This window comes from Balaenoptera physalus (assembly GCF_965194825.1).
Source record: "Balaenoptera physalus genome assembly, chromosome: 16".
NCBI lineage: Eukaryota > Metazoa > Chordata > Mammalia > Artiodactyla > Balaenopteridae > Balaenoptera > Balaenoptera physalus.
In genome coordinates this window covers 6,231,071-6,249,394 of record NC_138898.1, presented here as the reverse complement: position 1 = coordinate 6,249,394, position 18,324 = coordinate 6,231,071, and the positions used below count along the sequence as shown (strand labels likewise).

The 18,324-nt window shown below is 51.3% G+C and overlaps 1 protein-coding gene across 10 annotated transcripts in view; it reads left to right on the top strand.

The window, feature by feature from the left end:
- Window positions 1-7,578: 7,578 nt before the first annotated feature.
- TFAP2C (transcription factor AP-2 gamma) overlaps window positions 7,579-18,324 on the top strand; it is a 34,633-nt gene continuing 23,887 nt past the window's right edge. Inside the window, exons 1-8 of one of the 10 annotated variants that reach the window (XM_082428151.1) lie at window positions 8,298-8,650; window positions 10,228-10,713; window positions 10,826-10,877; window positions 12,096-12,312; window positions 12,902-13,020; window positions 15,010-15,154; window positions 17,290-17,434; window positions 17,736-17,996. In XM_082428151.1, coding sequence (XP_082284277.1) covers window positions 8,315-8,650; window positions 10,228-10,713; window positions 10,826-10,877; window positions 12,096-12,312; window positions 12,902-13,020; window positions 15,010-15,154; window positions 17,290-17,434; window positions 17,736-17,750 — 1,515 coding nt within the window. In that variant the 5' untranslated portion in view covers window positions 8,298-8,314 and the 3' untranslated portion in view covers window positions 17,751-17,996. Of the gene's footprint in view, window positions 8,651-9,183; window positions 9,521-9,542; window positions 10,006-10,227; window positions 10,714-10,825; window positions 10,878-12,095; window positions 12,313-12,901; window positions 13,021-14,816; window positions 15,155-16,459; window positions 17,997-18,324 lie in introns of those variants that run through there. The other 9 variants (XM_082428152.1, XM_082428154.1, XM_082428148.1 and 6 more) reach the window with 9 other exon arrangements.

Here is an 18,324-nt window from a genome sequence, read left to right as displayed (position 1 = left end):
TTAAAATTTTGATATTTTGTTCATCAGGGAGTTTTTGTGTGTGTTCATTTTGATTTTTAAAAACTAGTGCATTAAAATATTGTCTTGATTACTGCGTTTTGGGGTGTCTTCTTAAATTTTGCTTCCTCACTCTAATTCCAGCCCTGGTCCTTTCCCTCCTGTTACTGACCTTGGAGGTAACTGACTCGCCCTTCTTTTTGGAGTCATCAGGAGTCATAAGGGCAGCCTGGTGGTCCAGGTGAGGGGAACCTGTAGATTCAGACCTGTCCTAAGGGTGGGAGTCCAAAAGGAGAAACGGGTGACTTGCTTGTTTGGATAGGATGGGGCTGGGGAAGTCTTGGTTTCAGGTAACCACCTCTTTTGGGGCCTCAGAATTTTCCTGAATATAATTGAAATATGGATTTATAATCTAATCCTTTGGGTGGGGGAGGGGACATAGGAAGAAACAATCAAATTCTTTTAAAAAAAAAATCACGTTCGACTTAAGATAAACTTCCTTTGCCTCCTCTTCCCCAACCCCCAAATCCATATAAATGATAGAATTTTTATAACCTTGTATACAAGAATGAAAAACTGTTTCTTTAAAACAAAACATAGAGGGACTTCCCTGGTGGTGCAGTGGTTAAGAGTTTGCCTGCCAATGCAGGGGACACGGGTTTGATCCGGGAAGATCCCACATGCCGCGGAGCAACTAGGCCCATGCGCCGCAACTACTGAGGCTGCGCTCTAGAGCCTGCGAGCCACAACTACGGAGCCCGTGTGCCACAAACTACTGAAGCCCATGCACCTGGAGCCTGTGCTCTGCAACAAGAGAAGCCACCACAATGAGAAGCCCGCGCACCGCAATGAAGAGTAGCCCTGGCTCTCAGCAACTAGAGAAAGCCCAAGTGCAGCAACGAAGACCCAACGCAGCCAAAAATAAATAGATAGGCCCAGACTCCCCAGCTCCTCCACCGGAGCCAACAAGAGGTTTATTTAAAGGGAAAGAAAGAGACTATGGCATTGTTTCCTCCACTAATTGTGGAAGGACAGAAGGACAGTGCAAGTTTGGGGGCTGGATAAATGTCATTAGTGGGCCCGGCCCACTGGCTATAAAGGATGTAGGCACACCAATTGCTGCTAAAAGAACACGCTTTTTTATTTTTTTATTTATTATTTTATTTTTTTAAGAACATGCTTTTTTTTATATTTTATTTTTAAAATAAATTTATTTATTTAAAAAACCCAAAAATAAATTGATAAAATAAATAAATTTATATTAAAAAAAGCATAGAAAACAAACTGTGTTTACCAGGGAGTGGGGGTGGGGTGGAGGGATAAAGTGGAAGATTGGGATTGACATAAACACACTACTATATATAAAATAGATAACTAAAAAAGACCTACTTTATAGCACAGGGAACTCTACTCAATCATCTGTGGTGACCTAAATGGGAAGGAAACCTAAAAAAGAGTGGATATATGTATATGTATAACTGATTCACTTTGTTGTACACCTGAAACTAACACAACCTTGTAAATCAACTATAGTCCAATAAAAAATTTTTTTAAAAAGTCTGAATGAGTGGTTCTGAGCAGGGTAACTTGCTTGTTTAAAAGGCCAAGTTGTGATAAGATTGAAGAGCATCCTTTCAATACAGAAAAGAGTTTGGGTGACCTGAACCCCAAAGAGGGACAGAGGAATCCCTTAAGCTATGCAGTTATGGTTTTGGAACATGTGCATTTGATTCATTATACACAGTTGCAGAGTCTCATATATGAACACCTGAAACTATGTATTAGTCTTTAAGATTTTTTGGTTGGTGTTCCTGGTATTTAAAAAGGGTTTGGAAACTGATATTTATTTTATATTAAGAGTGGCTATAAAGAATAATATCTTTTCTTTCTTTTAGGTTCTGGTTTTAATTTGGTGTTGACTTTTGCTGGCTAGGTTTACCCTCTGGATCCTTGGGTTGCCATGGTGCCATTTTGGCTTTTTTAATGTTGTTGTTTTTGGGCTGACAGCCCCACTGAAATGAGTTCTTACATGCAGAACTCAGGAGCTTGGCACCATGTTCAGGGAAGAAAACGTTTGTGTGCCATGTGCGGAAGATGCTAGCAGTAAACTGGAGCTACTGCAGCCTGGCTTGTAGAATTTAAAAGAGTGGGCAGGGACTTCCCTGGTGGTCCAGTGGCTAAGACTCCGCACTCCCAATGCAGGGGGCCCAGGTTCGATCCCTGGTCAGGGAACTAGATATCACATGCCGCAACTAAAGATCCCGCATGCTGCAACTAAAGATCCGGCACACGGCAAGGAAGATCCCGCGTGCGGCAACTAAGACCTGGCGCAGCCAAAATAAATAAATAAATAAATATTAAAAATAAATAAATAAAAGAGTGGGCAGAGGAGAAAGGACACAGGGGGCTGCCTGGGAGCTGGGGGCTCTCCCCCTGCGGGCCCTTGCTCCAGCTTCCTTGCAGACCCCACTAGCGGGAGTTGTCTAAAGAGACCCTGGGGAGGTTGACACCTTGTCCAGGTGCCAATATTTCATAATTATGTATTGTGGCAGTACAAGATGTTTCAGTTTCTGAGGTCAAATAAATACATTTAGGCATTAACAGTGGTCATTGCATTTTTAAAAAAATTATAAAAGTAAGATGTACTCAGAGCAGCAACAACAAAAGAAGACCAGAAACATAACAACAACAACAATAACAAAATCTTCCTTTCTGGATTAAATTTTGAAATAAAATCAGGATGTTAACAGTGATTAGTGTGTTCATTTAAAAAAATAATTAACACAAGACATAGCAATTGTAACCCCTCCCCACCACAAATGAAAACAAAACCCCATCCATAATGAAGTAAAAAAATCACCTTTCTCTCCATACCCTCCCCCCCCAGTCCCATCCTATTGCCTGGGTGAAGCTACACCCCAAAATGTGGCCTGTATCCTTTTCACTATTCCTATAGTGAGACCAAAAGGCATAGCATGTTTTGATCTTAGAACAGAACCGTATTGATGATCAAAATCCTACCTTACAACTTCAACTAAGCTATTTTCCCTGTAGTTGTGTATTCTGCCTTTCCCTCCCACCCCCCAAATCAGTGGCTAAGAGTGAATGTTTAAACCACTTTACACTAAGTTGTGGCTGTGCTTATACCACTTTTTGTTTTTGAGAAACGTAAAAATGTACATTTCACTACATGGATGGTTCTGTCATAGAAATATCTTGGTGCCTTTTAAAAATTGTACCTTTGAAGACTACTGGGGACAGAGAATCTCTGGGAGAGTTTCCCAGTAGGTGGGGCTGAAACCTGCAGTTTTCCTGCCACTTCTTTTTTTATTTCTTCTAAAGCATATGTAGAGTAATCTTGAGTAAGTTTTCAACTCACCTCTCTGGAAAAGAAGCTGTTTGGTTGCCTGGGCAGGTTTTGTATGAAAACTATGAAGGACTCAGGTATTGAAGGGCAGCTTCTGTACAAAGCTAATTTCTCCTCCTGCTGACCTGGGTGGTCACAGTGGGTCCCCTGTGGTACAGTCAACAAATGGCATTTATTTTTGTGTTTACAGTCTTCCTTAAGACTGCATTTTACTGGGCTCTCAGCTGTGTGTGTGTGTGTGTGTGTTTCCTTTCTTTTTTTAAGTAACCTAGGTCCTTTGCCTCTTTCCTTCAGGCAAAGAGCATGTGATAACCAAGGTGTAAACAAGTCTCTCTGGCACTTAAGGAAGACCCCCAAACCCACCCACCTCCTTCTCCTCCAAGGAATTCAGTGCCCCTGGTTCAATTTTAGCTGGACCTGGAAACCTGCGAGGTGCCTGGAGTCAGATCAAAGCCAGAAATGAGGGCGGAGAATTCACGGAAATGTTAATAGATCTGGCTGTGGAGACAGAACGCATTTAAAATGTCCTCTGCCTGCAAGGCGTAGACTACATTTAAAATAATTTTGTGATGGAAGGAGCCCTACCTACTGCTAGTTATAGACAGATGTTAAGATCAGTCAAAAGGCCGGGAAGACCCTTTTCAATTGGCGAGTTTACAGTTTCCAAGGGGAGGAGGGCAGGGGAGGAGTAACCAGGACCTTCAGGTGTGTCTTCCAATCGCGATAGCCCGTTTTGGCTGTGAATTGTACCCCCCCATCCCCCTTCCGTTAATTAAATAAACGCTCGGAGCACTTTACAGCACACGACGCGGCCCTTGGGGACCTGTTCCTGCGTTGCTCCCATTCTTGAAAACCTCAACTCACAGAGGGTTGAAGAGCTGGCAACATGAATTTCCAGTTCCTAAAGGTGAGAAGAGAGGTGTTGGGTGGAGGACAGATCCAAGGACCGGCAGGGAAAGAGAGGGGTGCTGGAGGGCTGGCTGCCGGAGGCGGGGTGTGCCCCCTGGGTGGGATTGGCGCCGGTGCGGGGTGCACGGTGGCCCCTGGACGCTGCGCACTTCTGGCTCAGGAAGCCGAGTCCGCGCCGCTGGGCGCCTGGCCACGGTGGGCCTCCTCCTCGCCTGGCGGCGACCAGATAAACAGGTGAAGGCCTCCGGGCTTAGCCGGCCTGGAGGTGCCTGGTGCTCTAGGACGCCGAGCCGAGAAGGCCTCCGGGGACACTGGGCTCGCGCCTTGGCCCTCCTGCCTGCGCTCGGAGCGGTTAGGCTGCACCCGGATGGGCCCAGGGATGTTAGTGGGTGGAGAGGTGACAGGCACTCTGAGGGCGGGGGTCCCCCGGGGCAGGGGAGGCGAGAGCCGGCTTGTCTCTAATAGGTGCCCGAGAGCAGCTAGGAAGATGGCCTTGAAGAACAGGCAGGCTGGTGGCTTTGAGGTAGTTGGACGACTGAAAATTCGCCTGCTGGGAAGTGGGGCGATGGTCGTCAAGTTAGAGACTCTACCCACGATCGCTGTGCTCGGCGAGCGCTCCGCAAACTAGAGCCTCTCCGAAGCTTGGGTCCTACAGGCTCCCCCAGCTCCGTGCTTCGCTTTTGCTGGTTTGCGAGGATGCTTGCAAAGGAAGAGCTAAAGGCTGCGAAACCCCTTCGAGGACCCGGCCTGGCGCGGAGCGCTTACAAGTGAGCAGTAGAAAGAGTTGGGCTGGACCCTGGGCTAGGACGAGAAGCATCTGTGCGTGTGTGTAGCCGCCACTTTGAGCATCAGTAAAACAACTGCTGTTTTTATATTATTGCTGCTATTTTGGAGTGACTGTGAATTATTTAATACATGTGGCGCTCCGGACGTGCACCTTAGTGGGCTTAGACAGTTCGGATGCTCTTGGACGCCGTGTCCGTCCAGTGGGTGCCGGTGCTGCGAGGGAGGGCGCGGGCTAGCGCGTGAATGCGCGCCCTCCCGGACTGCTGTAGGCCCCGGCTTTTCGGCTCTGCTTCGCCGGGCCCCGCCTCTTACTGCGGTCCCAGCCGGAGCCCAAGCCGTTCCGCGGGGCGACACAGACACCTCGTTTGGTGCACGGCGCCCGCGAGGGCGCTTCGGGGCCTCCACCTGCCGCTCGGACGCCCCCTCCCCGGGGCGGGAAGAGGAGTCGCAGGCCTGCTCCAGTCCAGCTCTACCCGCCCCGCCGCCTTCCTGGGCTTGCCATGGGGGCGGAGGCGGCGGAAGCCTGCCGCCCGGGGCTGGGAGCCTTGTTTCCAGAGGCAGCTGCCCGCGCATCTTTGGAGGTGGCGCACTGTTGTAGCGTTGCTGTCCTCGCAGACGCCTTGTCGCCTCCGGTTTCTAGTGCCATACGAGCGGGCTGGGGGCCGGGGTCCAGGGCTTCAAGCGTGTGGGTTGAGTGCAGGCTCCCTAGGGGGCGACAGAGGGAAGCCGCTGACAACCGTCCAGCCCCATATCCTTGATTGTGCGAGGCGAGCGGCGAGGCTGCTCCCCGGGATCCCCACGTTCTGTTTACACTTGGCGGCTGCGAAGCCGCGGAGGGTCGGAGGGGGCACCCTTCCCAGGCCGTGGCTGCCTGAGGGCGCGGCCACGCGGTCGCGCGTCTTCGCGCGGCAAGGGGCGGGGGCCTTGGGGGAGGTCTGTCTTGAGTGTGGGAGCCATCGGCTCTCTGCTCTCGGCTCAGAGCAGAAAAGTTGAGCTCAAGGAAGGGCTGAGATTTCCGGCATCCGGACCAGGGCGCGCGCGCGCCTGGGTTCCGTCCCTGAAGCAGAAGCTGTGTGTGTTGGGGTAGAGTCTGCCTGGCCGGGAAGGTTGAGGATTCGTTTGAGCCGCCTTCCCCATCCAGGGCGCAGAAGTCGCGCTCTAGCTTGAGCGCGTGTCCCTTGGAGGGGGGCAGCGTCCAGGTCCAGGGCGCTGGCTTGGGAATGAATGGCCTTTGCCGAGCGGTTCCGAAACCTCTGTGCCCTTGGGGCTCCCTAAACGGAGGTGCGCAAACCCTCGGGGCCCATCGGCTCCCTTTGCCTCCGCCATAGACGCCCTGGGGCTGCGAGGGATTTCCGTCCCTCCGGGTGGCTTTGGCGAGCGCTGCTGCGGAAAGGAAGGGCAGCCAGGACCTGGGGCGGGGGGTTGGTACCTTGTTGCCCAGCCCTGGCCCCAACATGCCCGGCGGTAAAGTTGCAGGCGTGGACGAGACAAGTTGTTCAAGCTGCATCCCCGGCCGGGTCTTCGAGTCAAAGCCGGGGCTAGAAGGCCCAGCGTGGAGGAGAGCTCCTGCGTCACTGGTCTGGGTGTCTGGGGCGTCCAGAGACTCCGCAACCTCCCTCGAAAGTACCTGGGACCCCAATCTTCCACGCCCAGGGCGCTAGCGTGCCTACCGCGCCGGGTCCGATTCCTGCCCTGAGCAGGTGCCCCCTGCCCCCACTCCCGAGTACCAGGAGCGCTGCTTCTGCGGTTTTCTCTTTTACCCCCCATCCCCCCCACCACGGTGTCTTGAAAGCTAGGTGTTAGGGGTCGTGCGTGCACTGTCTTTGTACTTCCTAGTGCAGAGCCCGCAGACATGCCCGAAAAGCCCCGAGTGGTTTTGCCTCCAGGTTTTGTTCTCACAACTGGTCGGAATATCACCTGGAATCTGTCTACTCTCTAGGGCGAGGGAGAACCTTTCGCTTGGAAGACGCCTATTTTTATTTTGGTTATTTTATTTTAGGCCCATCTTGGTTTAAAGAAATGCTAAAGTTCAAACAAACCCGAGCGGGAGTAGGGAAGCGGTGGGTGCATTCATTCTGTGGTTTGGGAGCAGCGGCCACTCCAGGCCCGGGGCACTAAACTGATAGCTATTGATTATTGCAAAATCGGATTCGGAATCAAATCGAAAGATTCCTTCTCTGATTCCCTGAGAATGTTTAAATTCAGCTCCCGAGAATGAGCGACTTTCCCCTTGCAGCAAAAAAAAAAAGGTCAATTACAATAATCGGGCCAATGGATTTCGTTTCTTTAAAATGTTTCAGTATTGCGCTTTGCTTTCAAGGTTGGGGGGCAAACGCATACTGGGGGGAGAGGCAACGTTTATGTGGAAGGAAGTTTCGTTTTCTGCCTGTATCTGCGGACCCCGGGTGCTCACCTCTCCAGCGGGGGGGGGGGGTCCCTCCACGGCCCCTCCCCCTCCCCCCACCTCTTCCCTCGCCCCCGCCTGTGACGCTAGGGTTGCATTCAGCCCCGCACCTCTTTTCTCGGTTGAGCTGAGGTTTCTGAGTGCCTGAACCGTCGGAGGAAGCTGCTGAGCCGGCACCGGGCAGGGCTGGGCCGGGCGAGGGCAAGCGGGTGCCCCCCACCCGCCTCCCGGCCGCAGCCCAGCCTTGGAGATGGAGCTTCGGGCGATGGCGGCGAAACGCAGTTGTCCGAGACTTCGGGGCCGGTGGAGCGGCCCGCCCGCTCGGTGGCGCTTGGGGCCAACTCCCCAGAAGGCCTTCCCACCCCCGCCCCCTCGGAGGACCCCGAGCGCACTGTGCCCACGCCGTGCGGGGGAGGGCGTCGTCCCTCGGAGGGATTGGGACTCCAGCGGCCTGATCCCAGTTTAAACCTTAAATCTCCTTGGAGCGGGTGTTTGGGACGTTTCAGGAGATAGGGGGACCTCAGCTGTTGAGACGTCTTTTGGAGGGTGGGGGAAGGCCCTGTCGGTGAAAGAGGGGGGGCCCTTGGGTTCGGATCCCGGTCCCCAGCTCTGCCAACCTCAGGTGTGTGCTTGGTGAGGGTGACTGATGGATGGCGTGATGGGGGACACTGGCCTCATAGGTTCGCGGCTGTCAGCGAGGTGCGGCCCACTCGACTCCTCTCCTAAGCCCCCCTGAGGCGTGGGTCTCCGCGCGGCGCCGGGCCAGGATGCGGGGCGGAGCTAGGCTGGGACTGGCTGGGGGCCGCCCCGCCCGGCGCCGGGGCCTTCGCGCCGGCCCCCGGGGAGGAGTTATGATAATTTCCTTCTCATTAAGGCGCCCGGATCCCCCGGCTATCGCCTGGACACACACTGCGGGCGCGGCTTTCCCGGTCCCCGGCCGCGGCCTCTACACCCGCGGCGGCAGCATCTACAATCGCGGAGCCGCCGATGCGCGTCCAGTGACCGGGACGGCTAGGCCCGCGCGCGGCGGGGGCAGCGGCAGACGCCTGGCCACCGTGACCCCGATTTTGGATTTACCGCTCGGGGGGTGGGGGGAACCTGGATTTAACTGGCGACTGTTTTGGGGGACGCCGGACGCCATGTTGTGGAAAATAACCGATAATGTCAAGTATGAAGAGGACTGCGAGGTGAGCTGGGCACAAGGGCGCAGCCTGGCCCCGCCCGAGTACAGTCCCGGAGGCGCGGGCCACTGGACCGAGGTCGGGGGCGAGGGCGCAGGAGCAGCGAACAGGCACCCACCGCTCGCCCTTCGATGGGACAGGGTCCACTTCTCCGGACACTCCCTAGTGCGTTTCTCCGGGGTCCCCTTCCTGAATCGGGCCTTTACCTAAATATCCAGTCTCGGGAATGGGGCCTGGAAAGAGCATAGCTTACCACAAAGCTTACCGGCCGGTTTCCTGCGAAGCAAAACAGCCCTTTTCCCCGTTTTCTCGGAAGAGCGCTGGGTCTGCAACTTTTAGAGGTGGCTTTTACGCACGAAACCTCCGTCCAAAGGGGTCAGACGAGGAGACCTGCAGGCGACACCTTTGCGGAGTCTCCTCCGAGGCGGGCTTGTCACCTGCCCCGCTACCCCCTCGGAGAAACAAGAAAACAACCGAAGTTTGGCTTTCCAGAGAAGGGGGGGCGGGGGGGGCGCTGAGGCCAGATGGGGCCGTAAGCGCTCGGGAGTGCTCCAGCCTGTCGGACAGGTTGAGCTAGAGTTTCGGAGAGTGGGAGGGAGGGAGGCGGCGAGCGGGAAGAGGAAGAAGACGCAGGCGGCGCGAGGCGTGAGCCTGGGCCCCGGGAGAGGGGAGCGGTGGCGGCGGGGACGCGGGAGAGCCGTGCGCCCGCGGGACCTAGAGGGGCTGCCCCTGTTTGCAGGCCCGGGCGCTTCAGCTAGGGGGCGACGGTGCCATAGCTCTCCTGGTTCCCCGCCACCCCTTTGACCCCGGGAACACATGGCGACACGTCCTTTGAGAATTAAGTCGGACAGCCGTGGGGCGAGGGAACGTGCGCAGGCAAGGTTGCCCAATTTTCGGGGCCCTTCGTTCTCTCTCTGCGCCCGATTTGTGGGGAGACTGACGGTGGCTGGGCAGGACGGCGTTATTTGGTCGGGACACAGCTAGCAGGGAGCGCACCCCTGGCTGCGGCGGGCTCCTCCCCGAGTCCCTTGGGCGGCGTTGGGTAGCTGCCCCCGCTAGGGAGGGTCTCTCACCCGGAGGTCTTTGTCCTGAGGGCGTGGAAGGGAGGGTCCTTGGGGCGGGGAAACGGTGCACTTCCTGCGCGGCGCGCATTATCCGCGCCCACCGCTTCCCCACTTTCGGCCGACGACGCCAGCATGTGCGGGCTTGTGAGCGACCGCGCTCTGCGCTGCTTGCAGGTTTTCTCCCAGGACCCCTACCCCAGCTTCTCCCGGCCCAAGGCCTGGGCTTCGGACTTGGAGCCGCAGAATACCTCGGGCGTCAGACCTTCGCCGCGGGGCCCGGAGGGCACGTTCCTCCAGGTCTTTCTCCAGTTTCCCCTTCCTCTGCGGACTCGCGGTTGACAACGAAACCCCCGGGGCACGTTGCTCCCCGGGGCCTTTTGGCCCGAGGGCAGGCCCCGCGGGGGTCGGTCCGGGCCGGTGCGGTGGGTCCCCGGGGGTCACAAGGCTCAGCGCGGGGGCCGCGGGCCGTGCGCAGTAGCGGGGTTTCGTACTAACCGGGTCTCCGTTTCTCTGGCCCAGGATCGCCACGACGCGAGCAGCAATGGGAACCCGCGCCTGCCTCACCTCTCCTCCGCCGGGCAGCATCTCTACAGCCCCGCGCCGCCCCTCTCCCATGCTGGAGTCGCCGAATACCAGCCACCACCCTACTTTCCGCCTCCCTACCAGCAGCTGGCTTACTCGCAGGCAGCCGACCCCTACTCGCATCTGGGAGAAGCGTACGCCGCCGCCATCAACCCCCTGCACCAGCCGGCGCCCACCGGCAGCCAGCAGCAGGCCTGGCCGGGCCGCCAGAGCCAGGAGGGGGCTGGGCTGCCCTCGCACCACGCGCGCCCGGCCGGCCTCTTGCCCCACCTCTCCGGGCTGGACGGCGGCGCCGTGAGCGCCCGCAGGGACGCCTACCGCCGCTCGGACCTGCTGCTGCCCCACTCGCACGCCCTGGACGCCGCGGGCCTGGCCGAGAACCTGGGGCTCCACGACATGGCGCACCAGATGGAGGAGGTGCAGGTGAGCGCCTCGGCCCTGCCCCTCGTGCCCGGACCCGTTCGCCCCACTGCCTCTCTCCTACCCCGCCCAGGCTCCCCCGAACTTAAAGGGAACTTTGTCATTTCTCCCCCAGAATGTCGACGACCAGCACCTACTTCTGCATGATCAGACGGTTATTCGCAAAGGTACGGAGTGAGCGCGAGTTCTTTTCTTCCTCTGGCGTCACACACCCTGTACTGGTTCTTAGCGGTACTGGGAAGTTATTAACTTATTGGTAAGGTAGGGCTTTTGGTATCCGGCTTGGGACATTTGTGGTGGAAGGGAGTGACAGGGGCTTGAGGCAGGTAGGTTTTAGGAGTGAGGAGACCGGGCATTTCTTTAAGATCTGAGTGGAAAAGGATGCTCTCAGGAGCTGCCTCTCAATCTCCGGATTTGTTACTTCGTAGTTTTCCCTTGGCGGGTGTTACTTCTGGAATTCGAGAGTGTTTTTACAGTGCTCCAGAAAGAATCTCAGAGTGAGTTAAGGCTGTGATTAAATTTGGAAAACAGGTCACCACATACCTTAGTTGAGTGATCGGTTCTGTGACAATTTTAATTGTTGAATGGGTTGATGTGATTTTATTTCTGATTTCAAATACACACAGGAGTAAGGAGCCTTAATTCTGACCTGCAAGAAGAAGGTGGGACAGTTTGGCCTACAAAACATACAGCCCTAAAAGCATCAGGCTGGGTGATCTGTCGGGTTTATGCAGGGATGAGGTGGGAGGGGGTTTGGAAAATTGGATTACTTGGGCGAGTGAGTGGCTCATGAAATTAAGTTACGTACTGCCAGGATTAACAGTTTAGCTCTGTTGGGAAATGGGGTAATCCTAAATGAAATGTAGTTATGGTCTGTTACTTGAGGTTAAACTGTTTGAAATCAACTGAGGAAAAATGGGTTTTGGGGAAAAAAAAAAAAGAAAGAAAACCTCAGAAAATAAACTGAATTTCCCAGTAAACTTGGAACAGGTGTGTTTGTATTTTAAAATTTACTGTGATCAGTTGCACTGAAAGATTTTGCCAGATAATTATGTCCTGTGATTTTGGATATTCGTTGAGTGAGGGGGAAAAAGAAATCTTCATTTATTTAGTTATGAAGTAGTCTTTTGAAAATAAATGTTCTAATTAAACAGATTTTAACAGTGGTTAGGAAATGCAAACCCTCCACGCTTGGGATCTTGACTAATTAACTTCCCAAGGTGTTCAATTGTGAAATTCAGATTCGATTATCTTTGAAGAATATGGATTTAAAAAAATCTGCTTGCAATTTATAGTCCAACATTGCAGTGTTAGTTGTTCAAAGAGCTCTTTCAGCTTTGGTTAGTGGTTTGCTTGGGAATGCCACTTCTGATCTTCACTCACAGGTCCTATTTCAATGACGAAGAACCCCTTGAGTCTCCCTTGTCAGAAGGAGCTGGTGGAGGCTGTGATGAATCCCAGCGAGGTCTTCTGCTCGGTCCCTGGAAGATTGTCCCTCCTCAGCTCTACATCTAAATACAAAGTGACAGTTGCTGAAGTCCAGAGGCGACTGTCCCCGCCTGAGTGCTTAAATGCCTCATTACTGGGAGGTGTCCTCAGAAGGTACATGGGGACACGTTCTGGGCATGGCATGGCGGTTGAATGGTTGGGGATGAATAATATAAAAGGACCAGGGAGATAGTTTTAACATTTATGGAACTTTTATACCTAACACTGAATTCTCATTGGCTCAGGGAGTTTTAGTACGCATCTTCTCTTTTAGAAAGTGCCAAATGTAGAAGGAAGTGTTAAAACAGCGCTAACAAATTCTCATTTGGTTAGAATTTGATTCCTTGTATGAAGTGGTAGCATCTGTATTCAGAGTAGAAGAGCTCCATGGGTCTGGTTCCCCCAGGGAGTTGTTTTTTGGGGGCTGCTGCAGTTTGTACAAGTGAAAATTTATCTGCTCCGTACAACTTGCAATGTTCTGTGATTAAAAAAAAAATAATGTTGGCGATGCTAAGAAAGATTTTTGAATTTTACAGGGATTAACTAAATAAGGATTCCCTGTATCACTTGATTATGAGCTATATAATGTAGATTGTTTTTGACAGATGTCTGTTTTGTTAGCAGCATGTTAGGCATTTAGAATTTTAAAGTGGTTTCTTGAGAAAAGAATTTTTTATTTTATTATTATTATTATTTTGTTCAGAGCCAAATCTAAAAATGGTGGCCGGTCCTTGCGGGAGAAGTTGGACAAGATTGGGTTGAATCTTCCAGCTGGGAGACGGAAAGCTGCTCACGTCACCCTCCTAACATCTTTAGTAGAAGGTCAGTGGAGTTGTGTTTTTGTTTTGCAGTGTTTTTAGTTAGTGCTGTGTTGAGTCTTGAATATTTCTCTAAAGAAAAGGTTAGGGACTTCCTGGCGATCCAGTGGTTGAGACTTCGCCTTCCAGTGCAGGGGGCATGGGTTCGACCCCTGATCGGGGAGCTAAGATCCCACACGCCGTGGGGTGCGGCACCCGCCCCCCCCTCAAAAAAAAAGAGGTATAAGAAAAGGTTAAACACAACTCTTAGTCACAAAAGAGAGCTGCAAGCGATTTGCCATGCGTTCATTACAATGAATCACAATCATTTAATCAAATAAGTTAACGTTTAACGATCTGTCTGCTGAAGTATTCTGTTCTGGGTCTCCCAGAAAATCATTGTTAAAAAGAAATTGGTTTTCCTAAGACATCACATTATCAGATGAACCAGTTTTTGAAGGAGGCAATCGATCATTTGGTACACCTTTTTTAAAAAAAGCTGGTTACTGGTGGGCAGCAGGACCGTTTCTAGTTTTTGTAGCTGTGGAATATTGGGATTGTGGTCAGTGAAGAGAAAAGCCCTTGTATACAATGAGACTAGTCCACTTCACAGTTCCTTTGTTCATTTCCCCCATCAAAAAAAAAAAAGTAATGGGGCCCACAGATGAGCCCCTCTCCCCAGTCCTAAGATAGTTAGGATGTGACATTTCAGTTTCTTGAATGGGCCTGCACCCCGAACCTGGAAAGTAGCCAAGAATGCAATACGGCCTTTTACAAAGTGGGCGAGGGAAAAGTGAAATAATTATTTTTCAAAACAAAACAAGCTCGTTGTTACTGCGCACAGGAAAATGAGTTGATGAACACGGAGGGGCTTATCCTTAAGCCTGGAGCGGCCGCCAGCACCTCGCCCAATCAGCAGGGCGCTGGGCCCCGGCTCGGGGCCGGGGGAGCCAATGAGGGGTGGTCTCCTGGTAGCCAGGCAATCTTTTGAACACTTTCTTTCCCTGGTCTAAATGGCGCGACTGCGGTGCTAAAAGAGACTTGGCAGGGCCCTGCTCTACCTTTTTACGAGTGTCTTTGGAGGTCAGGGCAAGGAGAAAGGAGCTGCCTGGCCTGTTCGATGCTGTTGGGGACCAGCTGTCCTGTATGGAGAATGGTGGATTCTGCATTCGTGGAGCATAAATGCGGCTCCCCTAGGTTTCCTTACCAGCCAGGCAGGGGTGCTTGAATGAGAAAGCGTGTGCCAGAACAATGGTTCTCAGATGTTGATTTAGTGAGTCGGGGAGGGAAGTGGGGATGGTGGGTGGGGTCCACCATCTGGGTTTGTAAAGCTCTAGCAGCCCCAAATCTTGGAACCAGAAAGAACCCAGCGCCTCGGGTGGGAAATGACACCCTCCCCTCGTTTTTCTCCCTCTGTGCCCCCCAATACCTGAGACAGGAGGGTAGGTAGGGCTCCTAACATTTCCAGTAGGAAACACTCCTGCTTCTCTTAAAGTAACATTCTAGAGACTTACCTCCACCAGTAATGGGGCGCCCTCATTTAGAAACAAAGTTCCGTGTCAAAGACTTTTGTCCCAGTTTCATAAAGAAAAGTGACAGTTTGCTTCTTTGTCAGTCATGCTCACCCCCCCTAAGTTTTCCGACTTATGCACCACCGACGGATGCTGGGTGCTGTTTTATCAGCGAGAGGAAGCATGGGTGTGTTTTTTCATCTGCTCAGGTTGGGCAGAGGACTGGGGTAACATCGTTTAAATACAGTTAAAATTTTCAGGCTTTTTTTTTTTTTTTTTTTCTTTCTCGCGTTGTATGATTCCACCTTAGGGGAGAGAACCCACTGAAAGTACCCAGGAGGTTCTGCTTACCGGCTAGATTGTTGTCCCCTTGTATGATTTCATTTTAGAATGCAAAATGACTGCTAGACCAATACCGATAGTGCTGGAAAAAGAGGGAAGGGACAGTTTGCCGTGGGGACCACAGCGGCCCTAAAGTCTGTTGCCATTGCCGATTATTCTAGGTGAGGCTGTTCATTTGGCTCGGGACTTTGCCTATGTCTGCGAAGCAGAATTTCCTAGTAAATCCGTGGCCGAGTATTTAACCAGACCTCATCTCGGAGGACGGAATGAGATGGCAACTAGGAAGAATATGCTGCTGGCTGCACAGTGAGTATCCAGGCTTGAGAATTTGATGCCCTAATGCTCTGACCTTGCAGCTGAGGGGCCAGCACAGTCCCTGGTGCTCAAGGAAGAAAGGCCCTTAAGTAAGTTAGGGTGTTGAGCAAAAGGAAATGGCAAGGAGCATCTTTTACAGAGTCAAATGAGAGTAACATTTTGTAGGATTTAGAAGAATTAGAACAGTGAGTGTATTGCTCAGAATGAGTGTCTTTGAGCTGGTTACTTATTCAGCTCAAACTAGTTAAGCTACTCTTTCATTATCTTATTTGCATGTCTTAACAAAAATGTGTTGAAAACAATTTATTTTATCACATCCAGTCAAGATCATGTGCCTTCTGCCTCCTGATAACAAGATGTTTTTGCTTTTTAAAATGTAATGATCGGGTTGGGTGTGTAGGAGACGAGGGCAAATTAAATGTCTCAAAACGACTTAATGCAGCTGAGGGATTTCTCATAGAAACCAAGAGTAAATGGATTTTAAAATCACGGTAAATGAAGCAGAACTAGTCAAGTGGGAAATAGGGCAAAAGACAGCACGGTGAACCAGCCTGTATCGAAAGAGTGAGTTTCAGGGAAATGAATTCAGGGTTCTTGACAGAATTGGTTTAAGGAACCAGTCTGCATCAAATAAAGCTAGCCCTTACTCTCCTGGGCTGGAATTCTGACTCCACCTCTAACCAGTCCTGGTGACCTTGGCCAGTTGATTCTGGCATTAATCCTTTTATCTTTTCTAATTGCAGTGAGGATTAAATAAGATAGTACTCAAAAGAGTTTAGTTCAGGGCTTCCCTGGGGACGCAGTGGTTAAGAATCCGCCTGCCAATGCATGGGACACGGGTTCGAGCCCTCAATGCCGCGGAGCAACTAAGCCCGTGCGCCACAGCTACTGAGCCTGCGCTCTAGAGCCCGCAAGCCACAACTACTGAAGCCCACGTGCCGCAACTACCGAAGCCCACTCGCCGAGAGCCCGTGCTCCGCAACAAGAGAAGCCGCCGCAGTGAGAAGCCCGCGCACCACAACGAAGAGTAGCCCCCGCTCAATGCAACTAGAAGAAAGCCCGCACAGCAACGAAGACCCAGTGCAGCCAAAAATAAATAAAAAGAGTTTAGTTCAGGGCCCAGCACAGAATAGGTGCTAAGTGCAGCAGCTGGCTATTGCTATTAGTTTAAAATCTACTTCCTTGGCCAGCCCCAAATTCTCTTTGCCTCTAGGTGTCATCCCCACAGTAGTTTGTGCTCTTTACCTGTCACGGCCTAGATTGAACTCAGTGGTGTGTGTTGACTGTCTTTCACAGGCAAGTGTGTAAAGAATTCACCGACCTTCTCAATCAAGACCGAACTCCCAATGGGAACAACCGGCCCACCCCGGTCCTGGAGACCAGCATCCAGAACTGCTTGTCTCATTTCAGCCTGATTACCCACGGGTTTGGCAGCCAGGCCATCTGTGCTGCTGTGTCTGCCGTGCAGAACTACATAAAAGAAGCCCTGATGGTCATAGACAAATCCTACATGAATCCCGGAGACCAGAGTCCAGCCGATTCCAGCAAAGCCCTGGAAAAGATGGAGAAGCACAGGAAGTAAAACAGGGGTGAACAAAGGGCCGAAGAGTCTGGAAGGAAAAGGACTCCAAAACCGGTTTCGACCAGGACAAACTGGGAACCCCGCTTGCCTGGGGGACAGAGTTTGTTATCCACCTTCCCATGAAAAGGGCCTCCGTCGATTTCCAGATCTTCACGTGCCCTCCTGGATTCCTTAGTATTTAAGGAGCGCTGAAGTGTCTCCTAAACTCTGGACGAGCTATCAGGAGGTGACAAGTGCTGGTTCTTTACCCGTTAAGCTGATATTTTATTTTTTGGAACCCCATTCTTCCTTTCTCTGAAAGTGGTGCTACAAGTTTTGGAAGCTTTTGAATAAATTCCCTGGGCTAACAAAAACCCCCACACACATAGCTGTTGAAATGTCAAATTGATGTGATTCAGATCCACAATAACGTTCAGTGTTAAAGTAAAAGTATTTATGTACCCTCTTCAGTCTCATCCTACATACCGCAGGAGGCAAGGATTCTATCCGCTTAAGAACTGGTTAATAGGTGATATTTGACACACTTTAAATCCCTTGTTCACAGGGACCCTTCGGGTTTTACGAAACTTGTAGAAGCAAAGCCTGCTGATGATTTTATGTTTTTCTTTTTAAGAAAAAAACAAAACAAAACTTTGAAAGTTAACTCTTCAAATAGGAGGAGACTCTTTGAAAAGACATGTTCCTTTAAGGTACGGAAGCTTTATTTTGCGTATTTATTTCACATCTTGGTGTTTCGAGAAAACTTGAAAAGGGGTGGGCATGAAGCATTTTTTTTTTGCTGTCTCTCATCCCAAGTCCCAGAGGAGATTCTGTATTTTGAGAAGCTGCGTTGAGTGTACAGATTTTATTTATGCATAATTTAATGGGGTCTGTAAATACGGGTGCACTTCTTATGACTTTTTGAGAAATGGGATTCAACTTTAATATTAGCTTTTAAAGGTGACGGGGTAATCTAAGACACATCTTTAGGCTTTATTCATATGTACACAGGGTATTAAGAGTTAAGAGGATCCTGAGCGCTTTTCTCGACTCTGGAAGACTCTACTTTAATTGAAGCTGTCTGTTCACAAAGCAATAACTTTGTCTTATTCCTGTTGGGCTGACCCCGAAGATGAGTGTGAAGTACAGTGTGTGTGGGTGAAAACGGAGTTTTGGAATTGAACTCCTTGCCTGTAAATGTTCCCTAAATAATTGTTATGTATATGAAACCTGTATAATAAAAAGAAAGTATTCTCAATAGAAGCTGTGAAAGTCTGGTTGTAACTTGATGTGTTTTTTTTTAATCTTCTAAGAGGAGTGGAAGAATGGCAGAGCTAATTTCTGGTTTGACCGTGGCTTAGTTAATAAGACGGAGCAGGAAATCTCTGTGCCAAGGGGAATCTGGAGTTTCGTTTTGTCTCTTTTGGAAGACTGCTCTATTGCGTCACGTCCCGCACTCATCAGCGGTTCTTGACTGTGTATGGTACCATCTTCCCCAACACAAGGGCTGTTGGGAGATGTGTGAGGGATGGTTGATTGACAACAAGAGAGGAATCCGCAGTTTGGGAATCATGTCTCTTGTGTAAGGCTGCTCGGTTGA